The sequence below is a fragment of the Anopheles coluzzii genome, chromosome 2, assembly GCF_943734685.1.
Source record: "Anopheles coluzzii chromosome 2, AcolN3, whole genome shotgun sequence".
NCBI lineage: Eukaryota > Metazoa > Arthropoda > Insecta > Diptera > Culicidae > Anopheles > Anopheles coluzzii.
The window spans coordinates 110,866,530-110,884,985 of NC_064670.1; the positions used below are offsets into that span (position 1 = coordinate 110,866,530).

Genomic DNA, 18,456 nt, shown 5'->3' on the forward strand with positions numbered 1-18,456 from the left:
TTGTAATCATAGGAGAAAAAACCCATTAATATTACACCTTTCTTCCAAAGCGTTTGGATGTTTGGCGAACAGGTAGAAATGCTGTTCGACGATACATACACACTCAGACTTCATACGATAAAGAACAATAAACGGTTTGTGAACAATACGATGGGAAGTGTTTTGGAGGTTGATTATTATAAGCTTTATATTATTACTTTAACTTACACAATACCACATAACAACGACGAGTGTTTCAATAAAATGCGTTCAAAATGCAGGCACATGTGCGAGCCCACGTACCACCAGCACACACACACACACACACACCCGCACTAAACTTCATCCTCGTTCAGCAGCATGTTCGGGATGCCGTTGTTGATCGGGAAAATGCGCCCCGTTTCCGGACACTCCAGCGTACCCTCGACCACGTCCACCTCGAGCAGGATGTGGTGCAGCTTCTGCAGCGTTTCCATATCGTTCTGGATGTCGGCCGGCATGGCACTGGGAATGTCGGAACCGATCTGTAACGGGAGCGGAAACGATCGAGGTTACAGTTACGCCTCATGTGCGCCTCGTTTGTGGGCTTACATTCGTTGCCGCCGCACTAATGGCGCTCCATTCTAGCCTTGGCAGCATGCGGGTAATGAATTCTGAGTTGAAATCAGCATTCACTTCCTTCTTTTCCACGATCTGTATGGGTGCAAAGGAGCATAAAGAAACAGTGCAAAAGTGCATTAATAATATTGCTGAATGGCATGGAAACCACAAGCAAATCGGTACTTACATTCAACTTTAGAGGATATCCCACTTTCACGCCGCGAATGCACTTGGAGGTCAGAAAATTGTACGTTAATAGCTTCATTTTCGAGCACGTTTTGTGTCCGTTTCGCTGTGCCGCAGAAAATTTTGTTTATGTATTGATCCGCCGCATGGGGCAAGCTGTCAGTTTGCAAAGCGAAATGTCACTTTGGTGTTGTTTCGTTCCGGGGGGTAGGAATGGCACGGTTTTGTTTACAATTTCGCAACCAACGCAAAAGTGTGCAGAATTTTGGAGAAAAGTTGTAAAATTTACTTGTAATTTCTATTTAACTTTCGTATGGTTTACTTAGGGCAAAGAAAACGATATTTTAGTTAGTCCTTATCAAGTTAATACTTTATTGAAAGGTTTCCTTTGGTTGGAATCTTTGAAAAAAATGCAACAAATGCCAATAATGCAAAAAAAGGACAAAGCACATAACATTGATATGTGTTACTCTGAAACCTGCTGCGTGTTGCGCCTTTTTTTACTTTAAATCACTTCAATCGGCTTCACGCCCAGCCGTTCCGACAGCTCGGAGCAGGTCTTGATTTGGTTTACGTGGTACGCAAGACCACCTTCCTTGTCCACCATTGCCATGTGGTGCAGTTCCGGATCTCCTGCTACCAGGACGGGATGATTGGGATCAGTCTGTAAGTAGATAGGCGTACATGAGTAACGAAAAAGAGAGCAAATAAGTTTTACTTTCACAAACCATTGGCATGTTGCGCAGAATGCCGGTCAGATCGGACAGCCGGCCTTCGAAGCCCGGTGCAAAGCAGGCGGGATTGATCGCCACGAAGCACTGGCCCAGATCCGCCTCCGAATCGGCACCGGCGTGGGTCCACTTGCGGATCTTCGTGGCGTAGTTCGCACCGGCCAGCACGCCGCAAAACACTTCCACCATCGCACCGAGCCCGTAACCCTTGTAGCCGGACGTTAGTTCGGTGCCGCCGAGCGGCATGAGACAAGCGGTGTCGAACGCCACGCTTGCGTCCGTCGTCGGATGTCCATCGGGACCCTGGGCCCAGCCGACCGGGATGGGTTCGTTCTTACGGCGCTGCATTTCAATCTAAAGGTAATGAGGAGAAAGTTTGTTAAACAGACATTCTTACAGTGAGCACCATGCTCCCCACCAACCTTTCCGACAGCGACGGCCGTGGTGGCCATGTCGAGCACGAACCCATCGCCATCCTTCCCGGGCGCTCCCACCGAAATGGGGTTCGTCCCGAGGGCGGCCTCTTTGCTGCGGGTTGGGCTGGCCAGCGGTGAAGTGTTCGTCATCGACATGCCAATGCAGCCAGCGTTCATCGCACGCAGCGTGTACCATCCCGCAATGCCGTAATGATTCGATCCTAAAATTAGAGGAAAACTTGGTCTAGAACAACGCACAAATCAAAACACAATACAAACAACAACACTTACGCTTCGCACAAACCCATCCAACGCCGACCTCCTTCGCCTTGCGGATCGCCAAATCCATGCAGAAGTTACCGACGACCGCACCGAGCCCGTTGTTCCCGTCGACCCAAGCCGTGGCCGGCGTTTCGTTCAGCACGGCCGGTACGGCTGACCCGTTGCACGCGTTCTTGTGCAGATCGTTAATGTACATCTCGAGCCGGTTCATGCCGTGGCTGAAGTGGCCACGGTAGTCCGCTTCCACCAGCAGATCGGCCTGCTGTTTCGCGTGGGCCGGCGGAGTGTTGGACTTTATCAGGCAGTCCACCATGAAGCGGCGAGCTTCCTCAACGGCCACCAACCCTTTCTTGGCTGCTCCCGTAGTGCTCATGCTGCGCTGCTTTTGATGTTGCACGTGGAAAAACGGTGAGTGTGCTGTAAAATAACAGGAATACAGTAAGAAAAAACACTTTAAAACAATCTTATTGGAAAGAAGATGGTAACGGCGAATCCTACAGAGGAAAGTATCGACTGCTCCAGGCAAGAGTCGGGATCTGTATCTCAAACGGAACCAGTTTAGGGCCATCAAACACACCACCAAAGTGGCGTTAAAATTAGGTCGTTCAAATTAAGCGTATGGGTGTGTTACCAAGCCAATTCTACCCGATAAGAGCACGGTATCGTGCCTGTATCAGGGCGGAATGGCCGGCGCAGACCGTGTTTGATTTGTGTCACATTCGTACACATTTATCTCGGTCCTAAAGGAAGGAAAAGTGGCTATCGCTATCTCTATTGCAACGTTAGCTCTGTTGGAGTTCCACTACGAGTGCGGAGATGATACATGTTTACTAACAAAAGATTAGAACCATAAGTAAGTGGACACAATCTTATCAAATTTTGTATAATTTCTAATATTGTTCAATTCCTAATGTGTATATCTTTTAGCAAAAGAAACCTCCAATGTCTTTGTAGATCGTTCCGAAGATCACTCTATAAAATCCTAAGTGCATCTCGATCATTGTCATTGAACCTCACCTTGCTGTTCCTGCCCGCAGGTAAGCTGATGATGCTCTCGGCACTGTGGCTTCCGTTTGTTCCAGCTGCTTATTTCACTGCCCTGACCTGCTCCTCCACCGGTGGACGATAGTGTACTGCTGCTGTTCGCGGTGCCACTCAGCAGCCGTACGACAAGCATGGCCGGTGCATTTACGCCCAACCGCCGCACCGTCGCCGTTGCCATCATTGTCGCCCATCGAGATGATGTTTGCGCAACCGGGCTGGAGCCTGTGCAGTATCCGCGTTGTTGATGGGATGATGCTGATTGTGGTAGTGCTGCCCGTGCCAGTAGCCCTTTAAAGTGCACACCAACGAAGCGGACGGAGGAGACGGAGGGCGAGTGCATCGTTTTCTATTGTCGATGCACGGGGTTAGCGGTTAGATCGAGCTGGGGAAGAGAGAAATTTTAAGTGAACGACGTTAGGGTAGTTGGTTGCGCAAAGGTTAAACAAATAGAACCGATTCAGCTGGACATCGTTGAAGGAAGCAGCGGTTGGAGTGACGAATGGGTGGCACTAATTTCAATGATAATTTCCCTTTATGATTTTTGTTAAAGGATTGATGATATAATTCGTTTCTTTATTTCTAATTTTGCAATAATGTTGGAAATTCTATTCAATTCGCTTCCCAATTTTAAATGTTTAAATTCCTATCGTTTGTATTTTTTAAATACATACTTCTATATTAGGGCACAGATTTCTTGTGGTAGTTTTGGTCTATTGATCATATTTGTTTTACCATAATGTAGCAAAAATAAATTCTAAATGTTAAGGCCAAAAAACTGGTTCAAATTCCGATAATTTCATCAACTGATTTAAAAACAAACACGCCGTATTGAAAAAAAACACGCCGAATGTAAATTGTTAAACTTTCAAAATTGTTTAAAAATGACAATTGTTTGTGTTACTTTCAGTGTGACCAATAATAAATTTGCTTCAAGTTGTATTGTATGAAGAGAAACATATTTTAGATGACACGTTATATAGTATGTGCTCCTCTGAACATTTAAATTCGCTTCGAATGGATTTATTGGTTTATAATTCAAAATTTCTTCAATGTGCAATAGTAAACAAAAGTTTAAACGAGTAATTATTGATTGAGTAACATAAAAGGGAGAAAACAAGTCGACATAAACGACTGTAAGCGTTTCTATGCTTCCTCAAACTAAGAAAAAATGTGTCTTTTAGAAGAAATAAAATATGTTGCTGAAATATTTTGCCACCAGCTCAGTTCAACTAAACGTACGCGCGAACGCCACACACTTACAAGCTGTTATCACCCTGCGCCCTGCTGATCGCAACACAACACCCGCTAATGTAAAATACACACACACACTGCTAATTGTAATCTTAACCCGTACCCGGTCGCTCGTGTACAGCTTGAAACCGATCGGTCTGGTTGCTCCGACGCGCGTTCTGGCCAGTGTTCCGCGAGCAACTGAGTGCGAAAACCGGAGGGGTGCGTTCAACCCGTGAAGAAGCCGATCGCACACACGGCGGGCTGTACAATGAACTTGTCGTTGCCGTCCATTCGCAAAGGTTTAACCTTGTCCCTCTGCTTAACGGAATCTCTACAGTGGCAGGGTCTAAAAATAAAAGCTTCACGTTTAATCCCCCCGCGTTGTGACAACTCTCCCCGCCATTTGTGCTCGGGCAAATTGGTGTTTTGTTGTTTTTGCGAGATCATACCCCTGCCCTACGCAAGAAACGCGCTCCCTCTGTTTGGTTGAGTGCTGTTTGTGTTGGTTTTGTTTTTGTGCTAGGTGCTGTGTCGTTCGATGTGACTGAGTTGCGAGTGTAAAATAAATCAATAATTGTGCCTTCCATGCCTACCCCCCCGCAGGACTGGAATTTTTTCTTGCTTACTTTCTAAAGGGACAATAAATTCACAAATTTTGCCTATCTGAAGGAACTGTAGTTTTGTGCCAGTGCTGGACGCTCGCCACTATCACCTGTCGTAATCTCTCGTCACACGACACACACTGGACTGGACTGTTGTTTTGTGGAAGTGCACCAATACCAATTGTGCTCGCGGACAGGTAAAGACGCTTCGAAGGGCCCCGTCCGATTACACTACGCCACCGATAAACACGGACACTGCGCGCGACTACCCTACACAACCAAACGGCAATGACGCAAACGCCGTGCAGAACAGGTATTTGGAGGGGAAAGCGACGAATGGCAAGGCAGAGCGTAGTACGACGAGTGCACGACGAGAGAGCGAACGAGCAATTGAGCGGTTGAGAGAGCGAGTGTTTGTGTTTTTATGAATGAATGTCGTCATCTACGCTACGAGCACGAGGTACAACTACAGTGTATGGCAGATGTTGAGCGTACAGCACGGACGGGTGCGGTTTTTGGATGCATATGCGAGCGTCCTAGGCGTCCTCCGCGCGACTGTATGCGCTCTCGATCTGACGCAGCAGGTTGGTGGTTTCATCCCGCAGACGGGTTGGCACTGGTAGAAATTGGACTGCAAAAGAGAAAGAAAAAAAAAGAGTTTAAAATGTGAGATATAAAATTGTCTATCAATAACAAACATATAATGTAACACTTGGTTAATTTGTTGTTCAATTGAAAGGGAACATAAAATATTGCTTTTCCGTGACTCTGATCTGATCATCGTATTTCTTTTCTTCCCTTGTTAATGTGTAATTGTTATCCTCTTCGTCCCTACGATTTTACTTTGTTTGCTTGGGTATTTTGTTCTTATCCGTTGGTGATGTTATTACTAGTGATGGGCGTTCCACACCCTCGGCACCCATCAATAGTTATTACCTTTGTAACAACAGCATATCCTTTGAATTGCTATTATTATTGTTTTAATTATTAATCTAATGATATTAATTATCATTATTTTTATTTTTATTATTGTTAGTATTGCTATTGCGGTTTCGGACACTCCTGAGGCAGGCCAAGACCGCAAAGTGATTGTAGCGCCAGATAGGTTAGCAACTATTGCTGTTATTATAATTGTATTCTTAAATAAATAGTAGCCCTAATAGCTGTTTTATGAATTATTTAACGAAATAGTTAAACATTGCAACTATCAACATAGCTGTGTAGAATAAAATATTGCATAATTCACATTTGCTTTTCATTTTCTGTTGTCATTGGTTTTTAAAGATTTCAAAAAACGTTCAATTTCGTTATTTATATTTGACGACACTATTACACTACTACTACGGTTATGGAAAACAAAACAAAATGTTGAAAACATTAAAAAAAAAACAAAAAGTTTACTTTCATTTGATGACTAAATTGAGATAACTGATTCATTTGAAATATCAACGATTATTGGCTGCGGACTTTTACCTTCCCAACAGCCCCTAACAGTGCTCCCTTTGCTGAGAGGAATGTAGCACCCGCACATGCTTGACATTGCGAAACATCCCTCCCAAAGACTTACCGTAAAACTTGACCACCAGCTTTCCACGCCCGTGGCGCGTCTTCATACCCTCGCCCTCGATCACCTTCACTAGGGGCGGAAGCAGCGGGTACGGTTCGTGCAACATCAGCCCAAATGTCTTGTTGTCGATGCCCCTGATGGAGACTATGCCGCCCAGCACAGCAACCGATAGCGGTATGTGACAGTTGCAGACAAGATCGTTGCCCTTGGCGCTGAAAGACGGGTGTACGAATTGGCGCAATACAACCAGCAGATCACCCTGCACCGCTCCAATCTGGTTGCCGAGCCCACGCAGTATGATCTGTTCGCCATCGCGCATGTACGGTGTGATATTGACCGACGTCGTCTGATGGATGAGCTCCGACTGGCCGGCAATGTTGACCAGCCGTTGATAGCTGACATCCTTCCGCGTCCCGTGGAATAGCTCTTCCAGCTGGACCGGACATTGTATCACGACGGAGTGTGGCCGTACCTGCTTCGACGCGGGCTCAATCAAAGGGGGTGGCTGAATGGCAGCCGAACTGTGGTGGGAAAAGATAGTGTTTAAGTTATCGTTTCGTTTTCGGTGCTAACGAATGCACAACGCCCAATGTCTTACCTGCCCCGGGCCAATGACTCAGCGCGGGAGCGTACCGGGGCAGGCAGTTCCTCGCTAGGGTAGCCAGCATCGTACCGGGCACGTATCTCCGGAATGACTGCTCGGGAAGAAAGGAAAGGAGAGAATTAGAGACAGCGAGGTGGGGGAAAGATACAAGGATTCAAACTGTCTATAGAGACTGGTTGCCAATCCTGTCGCGCTTGACTCACTCAGCGTGCGGTATGCGTGGTTCAGCTTCTCCCAATACTCTTGCTGCTCCAGACCCTGGATCGGGAAATCCGTCGGATCATAGTTTTCCGAATCTGCCCGACACATTGGTGCTAGCCGTTGATAGCTACGAAGAAACAATTAATGCGTAGGATGCAGATCAAACGTAGAATAATTCGCTACAATTCCCCAAAAAAGACACCTAGCTCCAAACCACACCACACACACACACACACACTTACGCAGCGAGGATTTCCTCCAGGGAAGCCTCACGTGCCACTCCCAATACTGCGTAGAAATTTTTCTCTTCTTCCATTTCTCACACAAATTATGATAGTCTAAAAATGATTCAAATGATAGCGAACTGGTGCGATGGTAATTTGGTAGCACTAGCGCAGAAAACAGAACCGGCGTGGATGAGGATAATGTGCCAAATGCTCTTTCAAGAAAAGTCGTTTGGATGACAGTAGTGGATAAATTCGCGTCATTGATCCTACACGCATCTGTCAGGTTGGCAACACTGGACCTTGAAGCTGCGTCATCAAGGTAAACAATGCGCGATAGAACGTGAAGTCGGATCGGTTTTAACTTTACTGTCACGCGTTTTGTTCCGGTTTGGTGTTAATTTCCAAGCGCTGTTTTCTTTCTTCTGATTGCTCTGTCGCCGGAATGGTATGTGTTGAACCCGTACGATTAGAAATCAATTTGCCGAATGTGCAGTCGAAAGTGATGATTGATGATTGAGCCGGGTTTGCTGCGAAGCGGATGATGTGTTTGATGTTTGATTATCCGATTATCCGTGGTTTTCGCAAGTCCAGTTCTTCTGTTTGCTTTGATTGAGTGTCATAAGCCAAAGGGTCGAAAAGGGAATGTTTTGTACAATTTGCAATGCTTTTGGTGTGTCCGTGCAGGGTGTAGGAAGAATGAAAGTGATGTAAAAACTATGTTTGAGCCAGTTACCCAAACCATTCATCTTGCATTGCAAATAGTGATCCGCGACATTAAAATGTAAACGATGCATTCAAACCAGTGTGTTGTTATAATTCTGTGAAATGGCAATTGGTCCATCAATGGGCTGCTACCCGGATGGCACGAACAAAAAGGCACTAAAATGAGGTAAGTTGTGCGCGCAATTAGGTAGATTTTGATGGGCTCGATGGTTTGGTTAGATTGTAATTGTTACTTAGTCATGTTACTGTGCCACATCTGCCCCCTAAAAACAATCAATAATGACTCAACAGTAACAGGTAGCCGTTGATTAAACGGGCCTGATTGAACATCTGTTTCCACAGAATTCTTAATCTGATTCTTCGTCGGCTGATTCTCCAATTGCGTGATTTACACTTTTGATTGTACTTCTGAAACGTTTTCTGCAATGTCTGGAATAATTGCTTTTCTAAGCGTTTGTGTTTTATCTGACGGATATGGTTGCCCGTTTCATCTGACAGGAATTAAACAGTAGTGACTTCAGGATTTTCTACCTTTCGATCCAAGTTAGCTTTAGTTTTATTGGAAATGAGCGTACCGTGGTGTAAGGCATTTTTCCAGCTTGAAATGGCCGCGTTTTAGCTTCGTTTTACGATAGCTGTGATCTAGTGATGGGTAAAGTTGGCAAAAATCCGGAGTCGACTCCGATCCGACTCCGATAAATTCGGAATCGACTCCGGAAGGTAGGTCCGTGCTCCAATATCCGGAGTCGTTCGGAGTCGTCCGGAGTCGCCCGGAGTCGGAGTCGCCCGGAGTCGGAGTCGTTCGGAGTCGTCGGAGTCGTTCGGAGTCGTCGGAGTCGTTCGGAGTCGTCGGAGTCGTTCGGAGCCGTCCGGAGTCGTCCGGAGTCGGAGTCGTTCGGAGTCGTTCGGAGTCGTTCGGAGTCGCTCGGAGCCGTCCGGAGTCGTCCGGAGTCGGAGTCGTCCGGAGTCATTCGGAGTCGTTCGGAGTCGTTCGGAGTCGCCCGGAGTCGGAGTCGTTCGGAGTCGTCGGAGTCGTTCGGAGTCGTTCGGAGTCGCTCGGAGCCGTCGGAGTCGTTCGGAGTCGTTCGGAGTCGCTCGGAGCCGTCCGGAGTCGTCCGGAGTCGGAGTCGTCCGGAGTCATTCGGAGTCGTTCGAAGTCGTTCGGAGCCGTCCGGAGTCGTCCGGAGTCGGAGTCGTCCGGAGTCGTTCGGAGTCGTTCGGAGTCGTTCGACTCCAGATGACTCCGGACGGCTCCGGACGACTCCGGACCACTCCGACTCCGGGCGGATCTAGTGGTTCCATTTTGCCGGAGTCGGAATCGAACTAACAATAGTCGGAATCGGATCGGAGTCGTGGGTGCGCTCCATACAGCACATCACTGCTGTGATCACACCGTCCACTAGTCATGGTTGACTTGGACTATGAATGCAATTTAATTTCAGGTATCGGACGATCGAAGTGGAAAAGACAAAGATGAGTGTTTATGGCGGATATTCCCTTTTCTCTTTTGTTTCGTCTCTGGCAATTCGTCATCGTTTCTGTTCGCTGTGCTTCGATTGGTCCGTTCAACAAAGAAGAAATAAAGCAAAACCTACGCAGCACACCTGCTCTACACACCTGACTCCCGCATTGGCTAGTCAGAGAAACGAGAGAGCGGTTTGTATTTTTACTCTTTGGTTGCTACATACAACCACCTGCGGCCACTTGCACACGACCCGCACTGCAGGTTTCAGTTGACTAAGCGTAACGCGTGTTTAAATAGCAACAATCTTAGCGTCGTAACGCTGTTGCCTTTGCGTATCGTGTTACGTTCACGTGAGACGTGTGTTAATATACTCCTTTACTGTGTGACGATTAATAATACTAATATGTACTCACATGGAATGCATAACAGGATCCCTGTGAATAATCCTAATTTTAATGTTAAGATATGTTACTCGTTTCAATATCGCTAGTTGTTCATTGTTTGGTCATTGCTTGTTATAGTCTAGGCAATAGAGCTTCGCGCATCCTGCCCAGGATCTACACTTTGCACAGGATCCTGTACATTTTGAGTCGCTTTTGACTCGCCGTGACTATTCGCTGAACAATAAGCGTATCGCTATGGATTTTAACCACAATCGGTGGTCTATGATTTTCACAACGGATTATTTTTGCAGTTTACTGTTCAGCTTCACAAGCTTAAGAGATTGTTGCATATTGCCTGCGCACTCAACGCACAGACCATGCGGAGCGGTGTGTCAAAGATCTAGGGGATAACTCATTTCTGCTTCACATTTCGGATGTTTGAGGCAGCCAAACACATATCAGCAGAACCTTTGGAACAACAATTATTACATAGGATAATAAACTTACCATACTTATCTAGAACTAAAAACTCAGCGAATCATCTGATTTGCCGACTGATTTGCCGTTGGATTTAGAGCCACAAACCCTTTAACATTTTCTTATACGCTTTAATATGACAAACGGTACAAGCTGTCAATTACGCCGAAACGTTGGTTGAAGTACGCGACCAGATAGTAACATAAGAACATGAACAAATTTGGTCTCAAAGGCACCTGGAAAACCTTCTACAATTCCTCGAACCAAGCTAAGTCCGTTAATCAGTATCTTCCTCTTCTTCTTTGGCACAATAAATCGTTCTCAGCCAGTATTGGATTTCAGTCACTTATTGATTACCGATAGCAGGATAGTCAGTGCTATGTATGGGGACACGGTCTATTCGAGATGTATGGGGACACGGTCTATTCGAGACTTGAACCCATGACGGGCATGTTGTTACGTCGTACGACTTGACGACTGTACCACCAGACCGGCCCAACTGGTCTTTCTATAGCCTGTGAAATCAGTTCACCTCAAAGAACCTGTCGCGATGGACGAAGCTGTGACTATATAGTACCTGTATAGTACCGGTACTGACATACGCCTCTGAGCCATGGACACTGTCCAAATCTGACGAAACCCTCTTAACCGCGTTTGAGAGGAAGATGCTCAGAAAGATACTTGGCCCCGTATGTGTGGAAGGACAATGGAGGAGCCACTATAATTTCATTTCATTTCATTTCATTTCATTTCAAGTTTATTCAAATTGTCAGCCTGATGGTTTCACAATTCCTAAATCTAACTAATTCCTAACTTAACCTATCTAAATTCCTAATACTAAAGCGAACTTTTGAGCACATGAAAGACAGATATTAGAATAAAATACAAACGTAAGAAAAGAAGAGTGAATAATATTAGATATGATAGTCGGAAAAAAGAGGATGAGAAAAAAGAGGATAGGGAAGAGTATCAGGGAAAAGGATTATAAAGGATTATAAACGGGGGTGGGGAGGATCTGTGCTAGTATTAAAAGTGCGAACACACAGGAGAAGAGGCTCGTTGGAACCAAATGTGGTTTGTCGAGAAACCATGTTTAGTGCGCTACGTGCCCTTAAATTTCTGGAGGGTGCGTACAAGCCAATCTTCTCAAGGAGAGTGGGAGCATCAATAAGCCCATTGAGCATGCGTCCGATGAAAAGGACGCGCGCTTGGGAGCGTCTTACTTCCAGGGATTCCAGACCAAGTAAATTGCAGCGAGATTCGTAGCTGGGCATAGCGGCATTGGGGCCAGCCATTCGTCGAAAAGCGAACCTAGTGAAACGCTTTTGGACCTTTTCAAATCTTAAGATCCATCCAGAACGGACTGGACCAACGACCACTGAAGCGTATTCCAATGTTGATCTAACTAAAGAACAATAAAGTGACTTGAGGCAAAGTGGATCACGAAAATCTCTGGTAAGTCTACATATAAGACCCAGCGTTCTAGAAGCACTTGCGACAACCGACTCTAAATGTTCGTTTAGTGATAATTTATCATCCCAAAGGACGCCAAGATCACGTATAAGGGAGGTTCGAGACAGCACAGAATTGGAGAGCGAATATTCGTAATGGATAGGGTTGCGGTTATGACAGAAGGATATTACAGAGCATTTTTCAGGGCAAAGACTTAGCTGGTTGTAGGAGTACCATAAAGAGAATGAGTTCAGAAACTCCTGGAGCCGAAGGCAGTCGCTGTGCGTACTGATAGTTAAATATATTTTTAAATCATCAGCATACAGTAAATGACCTTCGGACGGGAGAATTGCATGAACATCACTGACAAAAAGTACGAATAAGAGTGGGCTCAAGACGCTGCCTTGTGGCACTCCAGAGGAGGGACAAAAGGACGAAGAAAAGGTAGTGTCGGTTTTTACACGAATGGACCTGCTGTTTAAAAAAGAATAAAGCCAGTCAATTAACATATTAGAAAAACCAAGTTTTTTTAGTTTTAACAGCAGAAGGTGGTGGGGAACGGTATCAAAGGCGGCCTTGAAATCCGTGTAGATCGTGTCTACTTGCAAACCAGAATCAAGCGAGGGTATGACGTGAGACGCGAATTGCATTAAATTCGTGACCGTCGAGCGGCTTGGCATGAACCCATGTTGGTTCACGCTGATCCAGCTTTTTACCTGGAAAGAAATTACGGAGTGAACTGCAATTTCGAAAACTTTGCTACAAGCCGGTAGCAGAACAATGCCACGGTAGTTTGACACGTCAGCGGAATTCCCTTTCTTGAAGATGGGACAAAGCCAGCCCGATTTCCATGAAGAAGGGAAGCAGCAGAGGCGCAGGGATAGATTGAAAATGAATGACAAAAGAGGGGCTATCACCTCAGCCGTTTTTTTCAAAAGTGAGGGAGGAATTCCGTCAGGGCCTGCAGAGAAAGAAGGTTTTAGTTTTGAAAGAGCTTCTGAGACAGAGTGTTCATCGAAGCCAAAGCAGGACACATCAATCACATCTTGGGGGGTATACGAAAGACATTGAGATGCGGTATTGGGTATTTGCGAGGGAGTGCTAAAAATATTCGAGAAATGGTTGCGAAAAAGCGAGCAAATATCCTCCGGCGAAGAGGCGTATACGGACTCTAAATGCATAGTGCTCGGGAGAGAGCTGCCTTTGCGTCGAGCATTCATAAATTTCCAGAAGGCACGGGGGTACCAGCGGAGGCGCGTCTGAAGGATAAGAATATAACCATTGTAGCGAGTGCGGTTATAAAGTCGATATGCGGCAGCTGCATATTTGTAAGTTCTAAGAGCATTAACAGAACGGGTACTCCAGTATGCACGTTGGTAGCGGGATTTGTCACGCTTCAGGGACTTTAAGGTAGCATCAGACCAGGGAGGGGAACGAGGGGGATTGCGCTTGGGACAACATTGCGGGAGTGTGGATAAAAAGAGGGATGTGAAAGTAGAAACGGCCAAATTTACATCTTTACAAGAGTAAAGTTGTGACCAATCTATATTAGAAAGAGAAGTATTTAATAGGTTAAAATCAGTTTTTCTAAAATCGAGCGAGGGGGCGGTAGTTAAACGAGAAGAGCTATGCTGAGAACGATTACTGGGGGTAAGTGAACCTGTGATTTTAAGAGACAGTTCCAGCGGGGGGTGGTGAGGGTCTATCTGTAGGATGGGAACTGGAGCTTGCGAGACGTATGTACATGCAGACGTTGCATTAGGCTGATTTTTAGGGAAAGTAAAAATTAGATCAAGCTGAACCTGTCTGAAATTACTGACACTACTAAGCTGACTAAGGCTGTGGTAACGCACGATATCGATGAATAAACTTGAAGAATGAGCTGATGAGGCAGGAACTAAGAGCGGCAAGAAGGGGGGAGCTGGGTCCGGTGACGCGTGCCAGGTAATAGATGGAATGTTGAAATCACCGAACAGCAGTAAACGATCATTTTTCTTCATGCGCGAGATGATTTCGTCGATCGATGCATCTAACGTGTTGAGCGTGCTGGCATCGGCGCTGAGAGTAGGCGGCAGATAGATAGATCCGATGAAGAGAGAGCAGGATGGGAGTTTTAAACGTATCCAGCACTGCTCGAGCGAATCGGAAGCTGGAGAAATCTCACAGGCTGCGAGCTTTCGGGACACAGCGATGAGAGTGCCCCCGCCGCGAGAGCGTGAGCTGTTGCGAGAATTGCGATCGCATCGGTATACAACGAAGTTGTTATCAAATGCTAGAGATGAGGGAATGTTCTCAGAGAGCCATGTTTCGGTGAGAATGAGTACATGGTATTCTGTATCAGCTGAAGCGAGTCTGAGATCGTCTAGCTTGGTCCTTAAGCCACGGGTATTTTGGTAGTAGAACCGTAGATCATCGATAGGATGCGGGAATGATGCGTGTAAGGGTAGCGGGGCACTAACCGTAATAGGTGAAGCGACCGAAGGTAAAGTTTCGAAGCGCTCAGCAGCATGATGGAGAGGGGTTATTGGCGTAGAGGTGCTGTTTGACTGCGCAGTTGTCGCTGCTGGTTCGTCAACAGGGGGGAAGTTGGCGGCGCTGAATCGGTACGGATAGACGGAAGTGATTCGTGTTCTTGGGTCGCATCTGTTGATTGCCTGGGACGGGATGGCGGCAGCGGTGGTTGATGAAAATCCCGGCGAGCATTGTAGTCCAAAAATTCGCGGAATGCGAGGTGAGGGGGCCAAGAGCAGGGCGATAGAGCTTTGGCTTTCAGTGACAGGGGGACCCCGACCTTGAAAGATACAAAGGAAAGTCGCGATTCGTCTGCCCCTTGCTTCACCAATCGGAAAACCATGACGTCGCTGGTGTTCAGACGAGATTTTACAAAGGAGGTGAAGTTGTCCGCTGTGACGTCAGGGCTGATGTGTGCGAAGTAGATCCAGAAGCGAGGTTCGGAAACAGTAACCGTTTTGATAGCGTGATCATTGTTTGACGAACTTCCAGTGCCATGTAATAGCGGGGGTTGCGGTTGTTTTGGTCCCGTGACGTTTGTGTTGGTGCTTGCACCGGTGTTGATCTGTGTTGGTGCTAACGGTGGATAATTGCCGTCGTCGGATATGTGAGTGTCATTAGCCGGCCTAGGTGGGCATACATCACGACCAAAATCCTGTTTAAGGCTGGAAATTGCGTTGTTGATATCGTTGCGTAGGAGATCTCTAAGCTCTCCCACAAGCGTAGATTTTAGGTGCTGCAAATAAGGAATGACAGCACATCCTTTGCAATACCACTTTAGTTGAGGATTGCACTTTAGGTCCATTATAGAGCCTTTACTGAGGCCTATACAGATAGGATGGTAAAGACCACCACAAGTGCCACTACAGGGAACGGCCTCGCCGTTGATAGTGTTAGTGCAAGCTATGCAGCTCATCCTGTGCTGTGTGCGATGGCGCTATGACTGCTCGTGTGGTGGTGTGAAGGTGTCGTCAGGAAACTGATAATGGCGCTGATGCGAAGATCCACAGCGGCCTAACTTTTCAGGCGATGAAAACACAATGAACAGGCTCGCAAAACGTATTAAACACACGCAAATTGAGACAATCGCTCAAGTAGCTGCAGCGCAGCCAACAGTGAAAGAGCTTCGCGAGTTGTAACCGGGGTAAAACACTTGGCGAAAGGGGAGCTGAAGATAAGTGCAGCCGACGGCGTTCGCGTTTGACGTTTGAATGACGCGTTCGCGTTTGAAATAATGACGAGCTATACGAGATACACTATCGTGCAGCGTATCAAGCTCGTCAGGCTCCGGTGGGCTGGCCATGTTGTACGCATGGAAACCCAGACGACCCAGCCCGTAAGGTCTTTTTAGGCCGTCCACAAGGACAGAGGAGGTGTGGTAGCCCCAAATTGAGGTGGCAAGATGGCGTGGAGGCGTCCGCCATTACGGCCAGGGTAACGGACAGGCAGACGAAGGCGCGAGACCGTGAGCGGTTTCGGACACTCCTGAGGGAGGCCAAGATCGCAAAACGGTTGTATCGGCGGATAAGTAAGTAAGTAGGTAAAGCCTAGGATGGCGAATTCTCACAATATTACAGCACTCTTATCAGTTTGGCTTTGAATTTTGGTTGAAATGATAACACACACATGTACAAACATATATATGTATATTTATATGTGTACATAGTGTGCCCTGCTAATTTTAATCTTATCGCTCCCAGTTGTGCACAACAAAATACGTGCGATTTCGTTGCCCTGGCGTTTTCAACTCGAATGAAATAAAATTTCTGATAGTCATTGGCCACCACTCAACAAACGAAGAACAATGAAGCAGACCGCTGATTAATCTCTTTTCGTGTCACTGTAGGTCTAAAAATACTGTTCACGTAAAATCCACCTCCGCTTAATTATCGTGCGACTTTTTACACTTCTGCGCAATGTGCGTGCGTGACTGGGCTCGGTCAGTGTCCAACGTAAAGAAATGCGTTCCCTGCGTGCCGTGTTCTGGCAAACCAATTTGCCTGGTTTGTGCTACGGTTCGATTGGTGCTGTGCGTTTATTGTGCCTCGATTAATCAAGAGTGAAGTGCAATAAGACTAATAATTGAGCAATCATTGCCGTTTGGTTCATGTTTGTGCTTATACGTAACGCTACGTAGCGCTGCGTAACGCTAGGTAACACAGGATCGCTGGCCACTCTAGCGGTGGGTGCTCGAACCAATAGGAAATGGTCTGTGCCGTATTTTCTAGAGCGAAATTGACTGTGAATGTATATGTGAGAAAGTATGTGTGAGTGAAGTATTCATCATGAATGGATGAGCATGAATCAATCGTAAGACGAGGGGAGTGAGTGAGTGTAAAAGCTTATTTTTATTTCGTCATGCGTTCAAACATAGAATGGTCCCCCCGTCCCACGCAAGGACAGTAGCAAGGACTGACACGCGGGACGTTAAGGCAAATATAATAATGGGAATTAAGGAAAATAAAATAGAATGAGAATGTGTATTTGCGCGACCATGCTGTCCACCCCACGAACAACGTACGAATCTAGTGTATAGTAAAGGATGTGCGTACTGGACGGGTGTGGGTCGTCAATTCGTACGACTTAACAACATGCCCGTCATGGGTTCAAGCCCCAAATGGACCGTCCCGCTATACGTAGGACTGACTATCCTGCTATGGGGGGGATCAATAAGTCACTGAAAGCCAAGCCCACAAGTAGTGGTGCAGGCAGGCCTTGATCGACAACGGTTGTTGAGCCAAAAGAAGAAGAAGAATAGAATTAATACGAATACCGTTTTTTTGGTATTCGTAAAAAGATATTCATAAAAATGCGATAAAATTTCTGGACTTTTAAGGAAGCTAGGGGCCCAATTCTATCCCCTGCTTAGGGCCCCGAGCTGGATAAATCCGCCTCTGGGTGTGGGATGAATAATGGTCTAGAGTTTTTAGGCATCTTCGTTCTGCTCTGGTGCGTTCTCTATCTGACGGATCATGTTGGTGGTTGCGTCCCGCAGACTGGTCGGTACACGTGGAACGTTAACTGCAAAAACAAAGGAAAAAACAACTTTACCAAGAGTGGCAAAACATGGCATACACGAGAAGCTTACCGTCAAATATTATCACAAGCCTGCCACGGCCGTTGGGCGTCCTCAAACCTTGACCATCGATCGTCTTCACCAGCGGAAAGTGAAACGGTTCCGGTTCGTTCACGTTAACGTAGAGTTTGATACCATCCATGCCCGTCACTTCCACCGTGCCGCCCAGCAGGGCCACAGACAGTGGCAAAGTACAGGAGCTGATTAGATCATCACCCAGAGCTCTGAACACCGGATGCACGATTTGCCGAAGCACCACCCACACGTCACCCCGCTGCGCATCCACTTGATGACCCATTTCCTCCAGGAAGATCATTTGGCCATCGCGCATGTGGGGTGTGAATTCAATCGATATCATTTGGTGGATGGTGTTCGTCCTTCCCCCAACAGTTATCATCCGCTGGAAGATGATATCTCGCCGTGTGCCCCAGAAAAGTTCCTCCAGATCGAGAGGAACATCCACATTAAAGGAAAGCGCATGCTTCGTCAGCAGCTGCGTCGGCGGCGCATACGACTCGGCAAGAAACGCGTTCGATGCCGTGCGTCCATTTCCAGATGGATTAAAACTGCACAACAAAGACTCTTGATAAAATTATAAGGCTATCAAGGTAAATTTACATCAAAACACTTACTCATCGAAAAAATTGGCCACAGATTCTGGAAGCTCCTGGCGCTTAGCAAACTGCGCTTGTCCCAT

The 18,456-nt window shown here is 46.5% G+C and overlaps 4 protein-coding genes across 8 annotated transcripts; all 4 read right to left on the minus strand.

Moving 5' to 3' along the window:
• Positions 1–169: 169 nt before the first annotated feature.
• LOC120952928 (multifunctional methyltransferase subunit TRM112-like protein) lies at positions 170–921 on the minus strand. Its single transcript, XM_040372527.2, has 3 exons — positions 767–921; positions 571–672; positions 170–503 (listed from the first exon to the last, which is right to left on the minus strand). Exons 1-3 carry the CDS (start codon positions 842–844, stop codon positions 315–317), a joined length of 369 nt encoding a protein of 122 aa, XP_040228461.1. The 5' UTR covers positions 845–921; the 3' UTR covers positions 170–314.
• Positions 922–1,107: 186 nt separating this feature from the next.
• Positions 1,108–5,360, minus strand: LOC120952923 (uncharacterized oxidoreductase YjmC). 5 transcript variants are annotated; one of them, XM_040372520.2, is made up of 6 exons: positions 5,184–5,360; positions 3,212–3,620; positions 2,204–2,611; positions 1,919–2,133; positions 1,494–1,850; positions 1,108–1,429 (listed from the first exon to the last, which is right to left on the minus strand). In XM_040372520.2, exons 2-6 carry the CDS (start codon positions 3,576–3,578, stop codon positions 1,271–1,273), a joined length of 1,506 nt encoding a protein of 501 aa, XP_040228454.2. In that variant the 5' UTR covers positions 3,579–3,620; positions 5,184–5,360; the 3' UTR covers positions 1,108–1,270. The 5 variants fall into 5 exon arrangements, with proteins under 5 accessions (XP_040228454.2, XP_040228455.2, XP_040228453.2 ...); XM_040372521.2 differs by having other exon boundaries at positions 5,098–5,189; XM_040372519.2 differs by lacking the exon at positions 5,184–5,360 and adding an exon at positions 4,593–4,704.
• Positions 5,361–5,471: 111 nt separating this feature from the next.
• On the minus strand, positions 5,472–7,886 carry LOC120952925 (chaperone protein DnaJ 2-like). The gene is made up of 5 exons (XM_040372524.2): positions 7,688–7,886; positions 7,448–7,572; positions 7,239–7,335; positions 6,641–7,161; positions 5,472–5,704 (listed from the first exon to the last, which is right to left on the minus strand). The coding sequence occupies exons 1-5, from the start codon at positions 7,759–7,761 to the stop codon at positions 5,610–5,612; spliced, it is 912 nt and encodes a 303-aa protein (XP_040228458.2). The 5' UTR covers positions 7,762–7,886; the 3' UTR covers positions 5,472–5,609.
• Positions 7,887–17,609: 9,723 nt separating this feature from the next.
• On the minus strand, positions 17,610–18,456 carry LOC125908427 (uncharacterized). The gene is made up of 3 exons (XM_049611182.1): positions 18,392–18,456; positions 17,820–18,325; positions 17,610–17,704 (listed from the first exon to the last, which is right to left on the minus strand). Exons 1-3 carry the CDS (start codon positions 18,454–18,456, stop codon positions 17,610–17,612), a joined length of 666 nt encoding a protein of 221 aa, XP_049467139.1.